The sequence below is a fragment of the Somniosus microcephalus genome, unplaced genomic scaffold (genome assembly GCF_052327205.1).
Source record: "Somniosus microcephalus isolate GS21.2 unplaced genomic scaffold, FLI_Smic_1.0 unresolved_chr4, whole genome shotgun sequence".
NCBI lineage: Eukaryota > Metazoa > Chordata > Chondrichthyes > Squaliformes > Somniosidae > Somniosus > Somniosus microcephalus.
Genome location: NW_028225182.1, coordinates 12,145,239 through 12,163,937, shown reverse-complemented (window position 1 = coordinate 12,163,937; position 18,699 = coordinate 12,145,239). Strand labels below are relative to the sequence as shown.

The window sequence follows — 18,699 nt, the reverse complement described above, 5'->3', positions numbered from 1 at the left end:
ATAAAGCTGTGACAGCGTACTGAAATAGAGAAGGGCACCAGCAGAGGGATATAGATTAAGGCAAAATTGATTACAGTGATTTACACAGAGTTACGGCAACAGGGTGATATAGATTAAGGTGTAAGTAAGTACAGAGTGATACAAAGTAGTACCAGCAGAGGGAGATAGAGAAAATTGTTAATTGAGTTTAGTGATTAGAGTCATAGAGTCATAGAGTCATAGAGTTTTACAGCACAGAAAGAGGCCCTTCGGCCCATCGTGTCTGCGCCGCCCATCCATCCCTGTCCAGTCTAATCCCATTTTCCAGCATTTGGTCCATAGCCTTGTATGCAATGGCATTTCAATTGCTCATCCAAATGCTTCTTGAATGTTGTGAGGGTTCCTGCCTCCACCACCCTTTCAGGCATTGAGTTCCACATTCCAACCACCCTCTGGGTGAAAAAGTTCCTCCTCAAATCCCCTCTAAATCTCCTGCCCCTTACCCTGAATCTATGCCCCCTTGTTATTGACCCCCCCACTAAGGGGAAAAGTTCCTCTTTATCTACCCTATCTATGCCCCTCATTATTTTGTACACCTCAATCAGGTCCCCCCTCAGCCTTCTCTGCTCCAAGGAAAACAACTCCAGCCTGTCCAACCTCTCTTCATAGCTGAGGCGCTCCATCCCAGGTAACATCCTGGTGAATCTTCTCTGCACCCTCTCCAAAGCAATCACATCCTTCCTATAGTGAGGCGACCAGAACTGGACACAGTACTCCAGCTGTGTCCTCACCAGCGTTTTGTACAGCTCCATCATAACCTCCCTGCTCTTATATTCTATGCCTCGGCTAATGAAGGCAAGTGTCCCATATGCCTTTTTAACCACCTTATCTACCTGCTCCGCTGCCTTCAGGGATCTATGTACATGTACACCAAGGTCCCTCTGACCCTCTGTACTTCCGAGGGTCCTACCACTCATTGTGTATTCCCTTGCCTTATTTGTCCGTCCAAAATGCATCACCTCGCACTTTTCAGGGTTAAATTCCATTTGCCACTTTTCCGCCCATCTGACCAACCCGTTTATATCTTCCTGTAGCCGGAGGCTTTCCTCCTCGCAATTCACCACCCCACCAATTTTCGTGTCATCTCCGAACTTACTGATCATACCTTTTACATTTTCATCCAAATCATTTATGTAGATCACAAACAATAAGGGACCCAGCACCGATCCCTGAGGTACCCCACTGGACACAGGCTTCCAGTCACAAAAGCAACCTTCGACCATCACCCTCTGCCTCCTGCCACTCAGCCAGTTTAGGATCCAACACGCCAAGGCACCCTGGATCCCATGGGCTCTTACCTTCTTGACCAGTCTCCTATGCGGGACTTTGTCAAAAGCTTTACTGAAGTCCATGTACACCACATCCACAGCATTTCCCTCATCCACCCCACTAGTCACCCCCTCGAAAAATTCGATCAGATTTGTTAGACATGATTTACCCTTGACAAAGCCATGCTGACTATCCCCGATTAATCCTTGCCTCTCCAAGTGGAGATTAATTTTGTCCCTCAGAATTTTTTCCAATAATTTCCCCACCACAGATGTTAGACTCACTGGCCTGTAATTCCCTGGTTTATCCCTGCTACCCTTCTTGAATAATGGTACTACGTCAGCTGTTCTCCAGTCCTCTGGTACATCCCCTGTGGCCAGAGAGGTTCTGAAAATTAGTGTCAGAGCCCCTGCAATCTCCTCCCTTGCCTCCCACAGCAGCCTGGGATACATCTCGTCCGGGCCTGGGGATTTATGCACTTTTTGGCCCGCTAAAACCGCTAGCACCTCCTCCCTCTCGATGCTAATATGTTCAAGTATGTCACAGTCCCCTTGCCCGATTTCTATGTCTGCATCGTCTTTCTCCATAGTGAACACAGATGCAAAAAATTCATTTAAAACCCCGCCTACATCCTCTGGCTCTACACACAGATTGCCACTTTGGTCCCTAATGGGCCCTACCCTTTCCCTGGTTATCCTCTTGCCCTTAATATACTTATAAAACATCTTAGGATTTTCCTTTATTTTGCTCGCCAGTGTTATTTCATGGCCCCTCCTCGCCCTCTTAATTTCTTTTTTAAGTATGCCCCTGCACTTTTTATACTCCTCTAGGGCTTCTTCTGTCTTTAGTCTTTTGTAACTGCCAAAAGCCCCCCTCTTATTTCTAATGCATTTTTGTATATCCCTTGTCATCCAAGGTTCCCTTTGCTTGTTGGTCCCACCCTTGACCTTTACAGGAATATGTTGGCGTTGTACTCTCTCTATTTCCCTTCTGAAAGTCTCCCACTGTTTTGATGTGGATTTTCCTATAAGCAGCTGCTCCCAGTCCACTTTGGCCAGATCCTGCCTTATCATATTAAAATCGGCCTTCCCCCAATTTAGAACCCTTATTTCCGGGCCGTCTTTGTCTTTTTCCATGACCACCTTAAATCTCACCGAATTATGGTCACTGTCGCCAAAATGCTCTCCTACTGACACTTCCACCACTTGCCCGGCTACATTCCCCAGAATTAGGTCCAGTACCGACCCCTCTCTTGTAGGACTTTCTACATGTTGGCTCAAAAAGCTCTCCTGGATGCACTTTAAGAATTTTGCACCCTCTAAGCCTTTCACACTCTGACTGTCCCAATTTATATTGGGGAAGTTGAAATCCCCCACTATTATTACCCTATTATTTTCGCACTTCTCGGAGATTTGCCTACATATCTGTTCCTCTATCTCCCCCTGACTGTTTGGGGGCCTATAGTACACTCCCAGCAAAGTGCTTGCCCCTTTTTGTTTTTAAGTTCTACCCATATGGCCTCATTAGAGGAACCCGCTAATATATCATCCCTCCTTACAGCAGTAATTGACTCCTTAATTAATATTGCAACACCCCCTCCCCTTTTACACCCCCCTCTGTCTCGCCTGAAGATTCTATACCCCGGAATATTGAGCTGCCAGTCCTGACCCTCCCTCAACCATGTCTCCGTGATAGCAACAATATCGTACTCCCATGTGTTCAACAACAACTTCAGTTCATCCACCTTATTTGCAAGACTCCTTGCATTAAAATAAATGCCTTCCAGCCCTGCCATATTCTCTTTTGCCTTCACATATTTGCTCTGCCTTCCCAGCTGACTTGTTTTTCCCTCTGTATTTGGCCGTAAATCACCCCCTACTATAGCTCCACTCTGTACCCCAACCCCCTGCCAAGTTAGTTTAAACCCTCCCCAGCAGTGCTAGCAAACCTCCCCGCAAGGATATTGGTTCCCCCCTGGTTCAGGTGTAAACCGTCCGACTTGTGCAAGTCCCACCTTTCCCAGAAGCAGACCCAGTGATCCAGGAAACTAAAGCCCTCCCCCTTGCACCATCCCTTTAGCCACGCATTCATCTGTTCTATCTTCCTATTCCTATACTTACTAGCACGTGGCACCGGGAGTAATCCAGAGATTACAACCTTTGAGGTCCTGCTCCTTAATCCTTCACCTAGCTCACTAAATTCTTGCTGCAGGACCTCATCCCTCTTTTTACCTATGTCGTTGGTACCAATGTGGACCACGACCACTGGCTGTTCTCCCTCCCCCTCCAGAATGCCCTGCAGCCGCTCAGTGACATCCTTGACCCTGGCACCAGGGAGGCAACAAACCATCCTGGATTCACGTCTACGGCCACAGAAACGCCTATCTGTTCCCCTTACTATAGAATCCCCTACCACTATTGCTCTCCCACTCTTTTTCCCCCCTTCCTGGGCAGCAGGAGCACCCCCAGTGCCAGGAAGTTGGCCGCTGCTGCCTTCCCCTGGTGAGTCATCCCCCTCAACAGTATCCAAAGCGGTATACTTGTTTGAAAGGGGGATGTCCGCAGGGGTTCCCTGCACTACCTGCCTGCCTTTGTTGCTCCGCCTGATGGTCACCCCCTGTGCTGCCCTACCCTGAGGCGTGCACAACTCGCTAAACGTGTTATCCACGAGCCTTTCAGCATCGCGCATGCTCCAAAATTCATCCACCCGCAGCTCGAGCGCCGCAATGCGGTCTACAAGTAGCTGCAGCTGGATGCATTTCCTGCACACATGGTCATCAGGGACACTGGCAGCATCCCTGACTTCCCACATAGAGCAGGAGGAGCAGAGCACGGGTCTGAACTCTCCTGCCATGACTTACCCCTTTAATTACTTTAAAAGTTTATTCAATACCCCAGTTACAGGTATGCTCTAGGGCTCTTTATTTACCAGCTATCCCCACTACACCACAGACATTTAACACCACAGAATTTCATCTTTCGGCATTGATGGAAATGACGCTTTTGTCGGGCATTTAATGAGTGGCTCAAAAGATATCGCATATTTTACACTATTGTAAAACAGTTAAAATTATCCCCACCGATTTAAGTGAAAAACAATATCGGGACAAGTGTAAAACAGGAATCGGTGTCACTGTCGCCCAAGTGTTTTATATTGTAGACTTGATGCGCTGGTGTGAAACTGATGTTGCAGATCGGCCGCCCTGATAGAAAGCGTCCGCTTGTGACTGCCCTAGATTAAACTCAAAATGGAAAGCCGGCTGATTTCAGCAAGGAGTAGTGGATCCACAACGCCAGTATTATGCGTGACCAATAAATTAATGCCTATCCCGAAGAACGACAATAAAGGAATTTCCAGGATGCGTGCTGTCCCCTGTTGCTCAGTCCCTTTGCTAAATGTAGGTGATGGCTGTGAATTGAAATTGAAATGCGAAGTTAGGGAAGTCAGTTCTGCCATTTGCATAATTTAAGTAATTTATGAATTAGATTAAAGGGATGTTTGAGCGCTTTGAGCAGCTCCTCTCTGAACTTACTCTGGGTCACTGTGTAAATAGCCGTGTTGGTGCAGGAACTCAGGAGCTGAAGCTTAATTCCTGCTTGTTGAAATATTCCAAACGCAATGAGCAAAGATCTGCGGTGAAAGGCGCCAACAATTCGATAAGATAAGAAATAGGCTACCGTGGTCATCCAGAGCAGGATAAAACTGCCGGATATAGCAAAAAGTAAAACGATAGACCTTCTGCGGTTCCTTCTCTCAGGGTCCTTGTCATTCTCACCATTGCTAAGGTTCCGGAGGCTCGTCCGCGCCCGATTGGCCTCTAAAATGCGTCTGACGGTGAGAGCGTTAAATAGCAAGATTAAACAAAATGGAAGCAATGGGGTCAACAGCTGCTCAATCCAAGAAAAAGCTATCCATGTGGGTAGAGTATAAAACTGTGACGGTACAAGGCATCCCCGCCGTATATTGTTAATTATCACATTATGAAGATAAACAAAGGGCCAGGGGATGTTCTTCAAACAGAACAGCGCGCCCAAAGTCACTATAACCACACTAGCGATTTTCTCGGTGCAATATTTTGTTTTCAGCTTCTGGCAACAAATGGCTACAGACCGATCAAAGGAAAAAGCAACCGTTAACCAAACAGAACTGTCAATGGCAGTAGGAGACAGGTAGAGAATGATTCTACACACAGGAGTGTAGTACAGGAAAGAGTACCACCAATAAAGCTCAGCGATCCGATGTAATATCACATTACAGACAATCACCATGAGATCCGCCGTCGCCATGGCCACCAGGTAGCGAGTGATGCATTTGGAGAGACCGCACTTTCCACGGGACAGGATCACAATAGCCGCCAAGTTTACTGTGGGTATAGGAACAAAACATTACAATCATTAACCAGTGCAAAATGTGAAATATAAACTGGTCTCACGTGCATGCGATATTGAATAATTCCCCATGGCGTTTCCTCTCCTTTCCTGACGGAGCGGCTCATGCCGCTGGATAGTGTTGCGACGTCGTAGGCCAATTACACTTCATCAATCAGAAGATTCGTTTTCTGTGAGCTATCACGTTCAGTTTCCACTGGCAATTCTAAACTAGAACGGTCCATAAAATAAGCCAATGCTGAAGATAAAAGGATCCAGGGGAAATCGCAACAGCAAGGAAAAAGTGGAGAAGTGGGAGGGCAACACCAAGGATAATAGGGACCAGGACAGAAGAGAGCACGAAAGATAAAAGACAATACGAGAGAAGTAAACATCAAGAATAAGAGGGGCAGGAGAGAAGAGAACACCACAGAAGAAAGAGCGGAATTGGAGAGAACAACAAAGACAGACGGAGCAGGAGAGGCAGCAACAACAAGGATTATAGGAGCAAGAATGAAGACAAAACCAAGAATATAAGGGAGCAGGATGCAAAATAACATGACTGATAAAAGGAGAAACAAGTACTATGATACTTAGAACAAAGTGAGTAGGAGAGAAGTGACTGCCAAGGATAAAATTGAGAAGCAGGAAAGAAAACATCAAGGATAAAAGAGAGTAGGCGGAGCAAACAAATTCAACCTGTAAATAGTGAGTACAAAACAGCAAATTGGGGTTAAATTGTGAAAAAATAATGGCGAAAATAACATAATACCTGTATTGAGTTGTCTCCCGTTATCATTTGATTTAACCAATCTGACAAGCATTGATATTCCTAACTCAGTGCATGACAAAGACTTGAAGAACAATCTATTTTTTTTACCAGGCACTGTCTGTCAATAGCAACACGGTGCGTTAAACAGCGAATCCGACACACTACATTCTGAAAATCACTTACCAGGTACCCCAATTGCCGCGAGAACGGGGTAGTATACGACCTCTATCCAATAAAGCAATACAAAATTCATCTTCTGTGTGAAGAGGATGCCTACTGGTGTTGGAAGCGATCACTCCAACTACACTAATGAAGAAACTAAGATAAGGTAGTGGCATATTTATAATGCAGTGAATCCCTACTGGTGCTATTAGATTGTATCCCTACTGTAATTAGTTACAGGATGCTGAATAAACATGGTGTTGGCACCATCTGGCTTTTCAAAGTCAAACTCCTAAGTCAAGGACCCATTTCTTATGAACCAGATGGTGTTCACCGTTAGGAACAAGGACTAAAAGATCCAAGTAGAACATGATATATTATTTTAATTCCAAGCATAATAAATTAAAGAAAGTTACACGTTTATCATATTAATGTGAATTGTACTTTATAAACATTCTGGAATGCGGTCTTTCAGTCTTTCTCTTTTCCAATCATACCTCCTCTCTCACATTTCCCTTTACACAGTCTGTCATATTTTACTCTCTTGCCCTCTCTTCTATCTGATTGTCACAAATCCAGTTTTGCAATCCCTCTCAGTTCAAATGTAACATCTTGCTTCCCCTCTCCCTTTCACTCTCTCTCATTTCTTCCTGTCATTCTCTTCCCCTGTTCTCTCTTTCACTCTCGATCACTCTCACTTTCCATTTCATTGCTTCTGCAATGCTGACACCATCATCCCCTTTATTGGGAGGAGATGGCCGACATCTCATAGGCTGCAGAAAGGTCATGCAGGGCAAAGAGGGATAATGCACCGTGATCACAATCATAGATGATATTATTTGTGATTTTAATACAGGGCTGTGAGAGGGGCTGAATGGTGATTGGATAGATTCAAGGATAGAGTTTCTGGAAAGAATGGCAACAACACATTCAATTCAAGACATTTGAGGAGGACATGGTTTGTGCAAGGACACGCCGCTCCAGGGTGCCCTTTCAGCGGAGGGGGTTCATGATAGCTGATTTGAAAAGAAAGCGGCATTACCTGAAGAGATGGAAAGAGCAACTGTGTCAATTAGCAATAGGGACACGGAGGGATTTTCCATTGTCAGCAGTTTAGTGAGAATGGGGTCAAGGAGGAAGATGTAAGTTTCTTGACAAAGATGAGCTTGGAGAGGGCGTTAAATGAGATAGGTGAGCAACTACATTAGGATGTGGATTGAACGTTATAACAAGGGGAGATCATTGGCAAATATGGATTAAATGGGACAGGAGAACGTGCAGAAGCTTCAAAAAAAACTAAATTGGCGGTGGGAATGGTATTGATCAAGAGGTCCATGAGCTTCTGGTAATGGTGTTCGAGGGGGCGGGGGAGCGAGGTTTGACGAGGAGGCTGGCACTGCATAAATTATACTGGCGGTGATAGTTCCTCTTTAATATAAAGCTAGAGAAATGGACGATTTTGGCAAAGTAGAATAAGGCCAACAAGTGATTCATGTGTCCCAGGCAGATCTGTCGAAGGAGAGCTGAAACTGTTGAGTAGCAGGATATTTTTGTATTCGTTTTTGTGATGTGGGCATCGCTGGCAAGGCCAGCATTTATTGCTCATCTCTAATTTCCCTTGAGAAGGTGGTGGTGAGCCACCTTCTTGAACTGCTGCAGTCTGTATGGTGAATGTACTCCCACAGTGCTGTTAGGGAGGGAGTTCCAGGATTTTGACCCAACGACGATGAAGGTTCAGCGATATACTTCAAATCAGGATGGTGTGGGTTCCCATGCCCCTGCTGCCCTTGTACTTCTAGGTGGATGAGTTCGCGGGTTTGGGTGGTGCCGCTGAAGGAGCCTTGGTGAGTTGCTGCAGTGCATCTTGTAGATGTTACACACTGCAGGCATTGTACGCCACTGGTGGAGGGAGTGAATGTTTAACTTGGTGGATAGGATGCCAATCAAGTGGGATGATTTGTCCTGGATGGTGTCGAGCTTCTTGGGTTTTGCTGGAGCTGCACTTATCCAGCCAAGTGGAGAGTGCACCAACTCTATCCTTACGTGTGCCTTGTAAATTGTGGAAATGACTTGGGGAGTCAGGAGGTGAGACAAGCGCCACAGAATACCTAGCCTCTGACCTGCTCTTGTTGCAACATTATTTATGTGGCTGGTCCAGTTAAGCTTCTTGTCAACGGTGAACCCCTAGGATGTTGATGGTGTGGGGTTCGGCGTTGTTAATTCCATTGAAATTCAAAGTGCAGTGTTTAGACTCTTGCTTGTTGGAGATAGTCATCGCATGGCAGATGTGTGGTGCAAAATTTACCTGCCACTTATCAGCCCAAGCCTTAAAGTCGTCCAGGCCTTGCTGCATGCGGACACGGATTGCTTCATTGTCTGAATGAATGGAACGGAACACTGTGCAGTCATCAGCGAACATCCTCATTTCTAAACATATGTTAGAGGGAAGGTCATTGATGTAGCATGTCAGTATGTTTGGGCCTAGGACACTACCCTGAGGAACATCTGCAGCGATGCCCTGCACTTGCGATGATTGAACACCAACCACCACAACCATCATCCTTTTTGTGAGGTACGACTCCAACCAGTGGAGCGTTTTGCCCCTGATTCCCATTAACTTCAGTTACGACGTGATCCTTGATGCCACACTCGGTCAAATGCTGACTTAATATCAAGGGCAGTCACTCTCACCTCACCTCTGGAATTCCGCTTCTTTGTCCATGTTTGGACAAAGTCTGTAATGAGGTCTGGAGCCGAGTGGGCATGACGGACCATCAGTGAGGCAGCAGTGAGCTGGTTATTCATGAGTAAGTAACACTTAATTTCACTATTGGCGACATCTTCCTTCACTTTGCCGATGATCAAGATTAGACTGATGGGGCGGTAATTGGCCAGATTGTATTTGTCCTGCTTTTCGTGGACAGGACATTCCTGGGCAGTTTTCCAAATTGTCGGATAGATGCCAGTGTTGTAGCTGCACTAGAACAGCTTGGGTAGAGGAGCGGCTAGTTCTAGAGCACAGGTCTTCAGCACGACAGCCGGGATTTTTTCGGGGCCCATATCCATTGCTCTATGCAGCGTGCTTAGTCATTTCTTGCTATCACGGGAGTGAATCGAATTGGCTGAAGACTGGCTTCTATGGAAGTGGGGACTTCAGGAGGAGGCCTATATGGATCATCTACTTGGCTGAAGTTGGTTGCAAACGCTTCAGCCTTGTCTTTAGCACTCACGAGCTGTGCTCCACCATCATTGAGGATGGGGATATTCAAGGAGCCTCCTCCTCCCATTAGTTGTTTAATGATCCACACCATTCACGAATGGATGTGGCAGGAGTTCAGAGCTTTTAACTGCTCCGTTGATTTGGGATCGCTTAGCCCTTTCTATAGCATGCTGCATCCGCTTTTTAGCATGCATGTAGTCTTGTGTTACAGCTTCCCCAGGTAGGCACCGCATTTTTAGGTACACCTGATGCTGCTTCTGGCATGCTCTTCTACACTCCTTGTTGAACCAGAATTGGTTCCCTGGCTTGATGGTAATGGTAGAGTGAAGGATATGCCGGGTCATGATGTTACAGATTGTGGAGGAATGCAATTGTGTTGCTGCTGATGGCCCACAACGCCTCATGATGCCCAGATTTGTGTTGCTCTATCAGTACTGAATGTATCGCATTTATCACGGTGGTCCTCCCAAACAAAACGATGGATGGGTGTCTTGAGTGGGAAAGCGAGACTTTGTATCCTCAATTACTGTGCGTTGGTTACATCATACAATGCTGTTATGGACGGATGTATCTGCGACAAGTAGATTGGTGAGGACGAGGAAACGTCGGTTTTTTTCCCCCATGCTGAATCTCTAACCATCTGTCGCAGGCCCAGACTAGCAGCTGCTTCCTTCAAAGAGAGAGTCCGAGTCAGACAGAGAGAGAGGTTCTGGCAGAGGAGGTGCAAGACAAAAGGGGGTGGCAATGGGACAAGGAAAGATTGAATTACACCCTTACCCCGAGAGGAGGTCGAACCCAAGAGAAACACCATAGGATTTGAAATCCAACAGTCTTAACCACTCGGTCATCCAATTACATAAAGCACTTGCTGAGAAATTTGAAATTAATGTGATCTGGGTGTAAGTAACGGGTCTGCTTCTGCATAGACTCATGGAATCATGGAATGACAGAGCACGGAATGAGGCCATTCAGATCATCGTGCCTGTGCTGACTTTTTGAAAGAGCAATCCAATTAACCCCACTCCACGCTGCTCTTTCCCAATAGCCCTGCTAATATTCACTTTTCAAGTATATATCCGCTTCCCTTTTGTAAGTTGCGATTGAAACTGCTTCCATCGCCTTTCCAGTGAATCCACTCACCAAACAGTCTCCGTTCAATACAATCCTGTAAGATTGTGTATTGTCTTATATTTTTCTCTGTAGACTTCTACTGCACAGAGAGAGGCAGATAAAAAGAGAGAGAAACTGGATCCTTCAATGGATTGGGAAAATCGATGTACTGTAAGCATCAATGCTTTGGGAAAATCAATGGATAGGAACCCGCAACGGATTGGAAAAATCAATGGACTGGAACCATCAATGGATTGGGAAAAACAATGGACTGGAACCATCAATGGATTGGGAAAAACAATGGACTGGAACCATCAATGGATTGGGAAAAACAATGGACTGGAACCATCAATGGATTGGGAAAAACAATGGACTGGAACCATCAATGGATTGGGAAAAACAATGGACTGGAACCATCAATGGATTGGGAAAAACAATGGACTGGAACCATCAATGGATTGGGAAAAACAATGGACTGGAATCATCAATGGATTGGGAAAAACAATGGACTGGAACCATCAATGGATTGGGAAAAACAATGGACTGGAACCATCAATGGATTGGGAAAAACAATGGACTGGAACCATCAATGGATTGGGAAAAACAATGAACTGGAACCATCAATGGATTGGGAAAAACAATGGACTGGAACCATCAATGGATTGGGAAAAACAATGGACTGGAACCATCAATGGATTGGGAAAAACAATGGACTGGAACCATCAATGGATTGGGAAAAACAATGGACTGGAACCATCAATGGATTGGGAAAAACAATGAACTGGAACCATCAATGGATTGGGAAAAACAATGGACTGGAACCATCAATGGATTGGGAAAAACAATGGACTGGAACCATCAATGGATTGGGAAAAACAATGGACTGGAACCATCAATGGATTGGGAAAAACAATGAACGGGTATCCTCAATGAATAAAAATGGAACAAAATACAAAATCTGACAGGAGATTGTCACTTTTTGAATTTTCTGCAGCGTGTAGTGTTAGACGATTGAATCCTAAATGCTCGGCTGCTGTAGAATGTTGCATCGTTACGATTTTAACTGAGTAGCATTGACTCGCACTGGTGAAAGGTAATCGTGGCCATGTGGGTAAGGCGATAAACAAGTTAAACCACATTTGGTTGTTTTCCTCGCCCAGGTTCGAATCCTATCGAGTTCAGGTCCGGTTATTCCTAACTGTCTTGGAAAAAGGAATATTGAATTACGACGTTTAAATTCGACATTATAACACCCCGACTGTTTTTCCTATTTTACTTGATCTGCATCATTTCATGCAATCTACCGACTAAAATAGCTCAAGCATCAGCGCGACAAAGGTTGCACTTTCCAGGGATTCTGCACACTCCCTTCTGGCCTTCAGCCTGCGGCCCTTCTATTAGAAATTGGTGTCCCCTGTTCTGGGTATTTAAAATGTGGAAAATTCATCAATTTCCCGAGAGTTACTCTCTATTTTTTTCTGCCACTCTGCACGTTTAACATAGAAACATAGTAAAATAGGAGCAGGAGTAGGCCATTCGGCCCTTCAATATGATCATGGCTGATCATCTCTCTCAGTACAATATTCCCGCTCTCTCACCATACCCCGATGCCTTTTGTGTCTAGCAATCTAGCTATCAGATTCGTCATTACATTCAGTGAGTTGGAATCCACAGCCTCCTGTGGTAGAGAATTCCATAGGTTCAGCACCCTCTGAGTGAAGAAATGTCTCCTCACCTCAGTCCTAAAAATCCTATCCTGTATCCTGGGACTGTCACCCATCGTTACGACCGCCCAGCAAGGGGAAACACCCTCCCTGCATCCAGTCTATCTAGCTCCTGTCAGAATTGTGTACGTTTCAATGAGATCCCATCTTATTCTTCTGAACTCTCGTGAATACAGGTCTAGTCGACCCAATCTCTCCTCATATGACAGTCCCGCCATCCCAGGAATCAGTCTTGTGAACCATCGCTGTACTCCCTCTATGGCAAGTATATCCTTTCTTAGTTAATGCGACCAAATCTGCACACAGTACTCCAGGTGTGGTCTCACCAAGGCCCTGTATAGCTGTAATGATAGCAAAATACTGCAGATGCTGGAAATCCGAAATAACAACAGAAAATGCTGGAAAAGCTCAGCAGACCAGGCAACATCCGTGGAGAGAAAACAGAGTCAACGTTCCAGGTCAAACCCTTTGTCCAGACTGGAAAAGCACAGGAAATGAAATAGATTAAGAGGTCAGGCTGGGAGTGAACAATTGAGAAGTAAAGAGACATTAAGAGGTATTAAAAACGAGACGAGACGGTGATAGGACAAGTGGAGACAAAAGAGGGCTCTGGATTAGGTGTGAAATGCGGTGGCAGAATGGGAGACAGCTGCCATGTGGAAGAGAAATAAAGGGGGGGAAGGGCCAAAGCAAAGGTATGGATAAAAAATAAGTAAAAATGTATTGGGGGCCGAGGTTATGATCTGAAATTGTTGAACTCGATATTGAGTCCAGAAGGTTGTAAAGTGCCTAATCGGAAGATGAGGTGCTGTTCCTCGAGCTTACGCTGAGCCTCCGTGGAACAATGCAAGAGCCCGAGTACAGGGAGCTCTGAGTTGGAATGGGGCGGTGAGTTAAAATGACAGGCGACCAAAAGCTCGGGGCCATCCGTACGAACTTCTCTTTTGTTCTCTCCCAGCCTGGTCTCTCAATCTATTTAATTTCCTTTGCTTTTCCAGTCTTGACAATGGGTTTGACCCGAAGCGTTGACTCTATTTTCTCTCCACGGATGTTGCCTGGCCTGCTGAGTTTTTCCAGCATTTTCTGTTGTTATTCCCTGCATAACTGTTGTAAGACATCCTTACTCCTGTACTCAAATCCTCTTGCAATGGAGGCCAACATGCAATTTGCCTTCCTAACTGCTTGCTGCACCTGCATGTTTGATTTCAGTGACTGGTGTTCACGGACAAACTGGTCGCTTTGCACATCAACATTTCCCAATATATCACCATGTCATTAATACTCTGCCTTTATTTTCTTCCTACCGAAGTGGATAACTTCACATTTAGCCTCGTTATGCTGCATCTGCCTTGTATTTGCCCACTCACACAACTTGAATAAATCCCCTTGAAGCCTCCTTGCTTCCTCCTCACAACTCACATTCCCACCAAGTTTCCTGCCGTCAGCAAACTTGGAAATATTACATTTGGTTCCTTCATCCAAATCATTGATATATATTGTGAATAGTTGGGGCCCAAACACTGATACTTGCACTACTCCACTAGTCACTGCCTGCCACCCCAGAAACTACCCATTTATTCCTACTCTCTGTTTCCTGTCTGTTAACCAAGTTTCAATCCATGCCAATATATTACCCCCAATCCCATGTGTTTTACTTTTGCACACTAATCTCTTATGTGGGACTTTATCAAAAGCCTTCTGTAAATCCAAATACACCAAATCCACTTGTTCTCCCTTATCTATTCTACAAGTTACATCCTCAAAAATCTCTAGTAGCTTTGCCAAACACGAATTCACTTTCATAAATCCATGTTTACTTTATCTAATCCCGTTGATATTTTCTAAGTGTCCTGATATCACATCCTTTATAATAGACTCTAGCATTTTCCCTACTACTGATGTTAGGCTAACCAGTCTGTACTCCGTTTTCTCTCGCCCTCCTTTATTAAATAGTGGGGTTACATTTGCCACCCGCTAATCTGCAGGCAGTGTTTCATAATCTATAGAATTTTGGAAGATGACAACCAATGCACCCAGTATTTCCATGGCTACCTCTGTAATACTCTGGGATGCAGATTAACAGGCCCTGGGGGTTTTATCTGCTTTCAGTCCTATAAAATTCTCCAGCACTATTTTTTTACTATTACTAATTTCCTTTAATTCCTCCTTCTGACTAGACACTTGGCTCCCTAGCATTCCTGGGAAGTCATTTGTGTCCTCTTCCGTGAAGCAGAACCACAGTATTTGTTTAATTGCTCAGCCATTTCCTTGCACCCCAATATAAATTCTCACGTTTCTGACGGTAAGGGTACTACATTTTTCTTCACTAATATATTTCTTTTTACATACTTGTAGAAGCCTTTATAGTTCGCTTTTATATTACTTGCAAGTTTTCTCTCATACTCTATTTTGCCCCTCTAAATCAATTTCCTGGTCATTTTTTGCTGAACTCTACACTGCTTCCAATCCTCAGGCTTGCTACTTTTTCTGGCAACTTTATATGCCTCCTCTTTGGATCTAACACTACCATTAATTTCTTTTGTTCCCCATAGTTGCGCTGCTTTTCCTTTTGTGTTTTTGCACCAGAAAGAAATCTGTAACTGTTGCAATTCATGCATTTGTTCCTTCAATATTAGCGATTGCACATCCACCATCATGCATTTTAATGAAGCTCCCCAATCTATCATAGCCAACGCACTGCTCATACCTTCGTAGTTTCCTTTGATTAGATTTAGGGCCCTATTTTCTAATTGGATACCTTCACTTTCCATATAAATGAAGAATTCCATCATGTTATGACTGCTCTTACCTAAAAGACCCCGCACAACAAGATTATAATTAACCCCTTTCTCATTGCACAATACCCAATCTATGATAGACTTTCCCCTCGTTGGCTGCTCAATGTACTGGACTAAAAAAGCATCTGGTACAAGCTCCAGGAATTCATCCTCCACAGTATTATTGCTAATTTGGTTTGGCCAGTTTATAAGTAGATTAAAGTCGCTCATGATTACTGTAGTGCCCTTGTTATATGCATCTCTAATTTTCTGTTAATGCCATCCCCTACATTACCACTTTCATTTGGTCACCTATAGACAACTCCCACCAATGTTTTCTACCCCTTGGAGCTTCTTGGCTCCACCCAGACTGATTCTACATATTGATTTTCTGAGCCTATATCCTTTCTCATTATTGCTCTGGATTCATCCTTCATAAACAACGGCACCACGCCTCCTTTACCTTTTCGCCTGTCCTTCCAAAATTTTGAATATCCTTGTATATTCAGCTTCCAACTTTGGTCACACTGCAGCCATGTTTCTGTAATCACAATTATATCGTATCCATTTATACCTATTTGTGCTGTTAATTCATCTACCTTATTATGAATGCTTCTTGCATTCAGATGCAGTGCATTTAGAATTGTCTTTTTATCATTTTTAGAAATCGTAACTTTTTTTTGTATTTTGGCCCTATTTGTTATAATATCATTTTTTTTTTACCTGGATCCTACTTGTTTGTGCACTACATGGTTTGTACACTCTCTCCCTTTCTGACACAATCTGGTTATGCTTATCCTACTCACTTTCCTGCACTGCTTCCTGGTCTTTTCTCTTTATCATTCTACATTTCCCTGCACCGGGACTCTCCCCCCATCCACCCAGCTGGTTTAGTATTACACCCTATCTACCTCCCTAGTTATTCGATTCGCTAGAACTCTGGTCCCAGCCTGGTTCATGTGTAGTCCATCCCAAAGGAACATTTATCTCTGTCCCCAGTACTGGTGTCCCATGAATCGAAATCCACTTCTCACACACCAATCCTTGAGCCACGCATTCATCTCACTGATCCTATTGCCCCGATGCCCATTTGCTCGCGGCTCTGGTAATAATCCAGAGATGATGACCTTTGTGGTTCTGCTTTTTAATTTATTCCATAGCTGCTCAAAATCTCTCTGCAGAGCCTCTTTCTTTGACCTACCTATGTCGTTGGTAACTACTTGATCCTCGACAACTGGTTCATCCCCTTCCCAATCCAAGTTCTTCTCCATCCCGGAGGAAATGTCCTTTACTCTGGCACAGGGTAGGCAACATGGGCTTCGGGGCTAACGCTCCTGTCTGCAGAGAACAGTGTCTAACCCCTATCTATACTGTCAATTATTACAACCACCTTCTTTTTACTCCCCCCACTTGAACGGCTTCCTGTACCATGGTGCCGTGGTCAGTTTACTGGTCCTCCCCACAGTCCCCGCACCTGTTCACAAGGGTTGCAAGAGCCTCGAATCTATTGAACAAGTGCAGGGACTGAGGCTCAATCAATACTACCTCCTGAATCCCGGTACCTGCCTCACTCGCAGTCACACCCTCCTTTTGTGACCACCTGTCAATTCTAAAATATTTAATCTAAGGGGTGCGGCTACCTCCTGGACCAAAAGGTGAGGTAACTTTCTCCCTCCCTGATGTCTCGCAATGTCTGCAGCTCGGACTCCAGCTCCCCAACTCGAAGCCGAAGTTCCTAAAGCCGCAGACACTTACCACAGATGTAGTCACCCTGGGCAAAAATGTCCACCAGCTCCCAAATATTGCAGCAGCAACACATCTCCTGCGCTCCCGCTATTTCATTTATTCATTTAATTAATTAATTAGTTTAGTGTTAGGTCTCTCTATTACACAGAACGTACAACACAGAAACAGATCATTCGCCCCAAGTTGTCCATGCAGGTCTAATACTCCACACGATTCTCATCCAAGACCATCTACCCCTTTTAGTGCATGAAGTGGTATTGTTTTCTTTTGAAGATAACTAAGCTTGTTTCCTCAACCAGTGACTGTGAGAGCGAGTTCCACATTCTTACCACTCAACGAGAAAAAAATGTCTCCTTATTTTCCCATTGGATTTATTGGTAAATATCTTGTGTTGATGGTCCCTTGTTTTGGATTCTCCCACAAGTGGAAACATTCTCTTCTCATCTACCCTGTACAACGCATTCATAATTTAAAGACTTCTATCAGGTCACCTCAAAGTCATCAATTTCTAAAGAAAACAACACCAATTTGTTAAATCTTTTTTCCAATTGTTGTAATTTCTCAGTTCTGGTACCATCCTTATTATACTTTCTTTCACTTCTCTCCAGTGATTTTTATGTCCTTTTTATAGCATCATTCTATGGTTCTAACATTTAGAGAGAGTGCGGGACACAGAGAGAGGTGAAAGGAATGCAGACGAGTGAAGGTTTCAGATGTGAAGGTGCGAGACATAATAGAATATGAAATGGGAGAGAGGGAAAGAGTGATTAAATAACAGGGTACAATATAAATGTGGGTGGCAACGTGACCAGTGAAGATTGAACATGACCCTTACCAGGAGTGGGGTCCGAACGCACATGGACATGAATACGTTGGATATTAAGTTCAACGAATTAACCACTCAGACATCCTGACACAGGAGCACAGAAGCAAAGTGGTAATGTGGAGCTGGAAAATGATCAGCATCATTTACATCGCTCGCAGAATCATAGAATAATACAGCATGTTAAACTGACTGAGAGATTCCCTGTCTCCCAATACCCAGGATATAGTCTCAGCTCCTGCATCAGCATGTCGTAAAAAATGAAAAGTTACTTGGACTTTAAAATAGACAAAGAAGCTGAGACAGAAGGAGACAGAAGAGAGCAGATATAGTGAGAGGCAGACTGAGCGAGACACAGTCCTGCCGGGAGAGAGAGAAGAGCAGGGGTGTTCTCACCAGCTTGCTGGCCAAAGTATATCCCTCAACCAGCATCACTAAAAAACAGATTGTCTGGTCATTATCATATTACTGTTTGTGGGAACTTGCTGTGTGCAAATTGACGTCGCGTTTCTTATTTACAACAGCGACTGCAATTCAAAAACTTACTTCATTGGTTTAAAAGCGAATGGGAAAGAACAGCCGTGGGTGTGTGGCAATAGTTGGATATCTCTTTCAAATAATTGACACAGGCTCGATGGGCCGAATGGCCTCCTTCTGTGCTGTTTATTTCTTTGTCGTTCACCTAAATCT

At 44.4% G+C, this 18,699-nt stretch overlaps 1 protein-coding gene across 1 annotated transcript; it reads right to left on the bottom strand.

Annotated features, from left to right (window-relative positions):
• Nucleotides 1-4,222: 4,222 nt before the first annotated feature.
• LOC147089579 (putative G protein-coupled receptor 139) lies at nucleotides 4,223-16,711 on the bottom strand. Its single transcript, XM_085977012.1, has 4 exons — nucleotides 16,642-16,711; nucleotides 15,371-15,472; nucleotides 6,631-6,672; nucleotides 4,223-5,671 (listed from the first exon to the last, which is right to left on the bottom strand). The coding sequence occupies exons 1-4, from the start codon at nucleotides 16,709-16,711 to the stop codon at nucleotides 4,752-4,754; spliced, it is 1,134 nt and encodes a 377-aa protein (XP_085833138.1). The 3' UTR covers nucleotides 4,223-4,751.
• Between the last annotated feature and the right edge of the window lie 1,988 nt (nucleotides 16,712-18,699).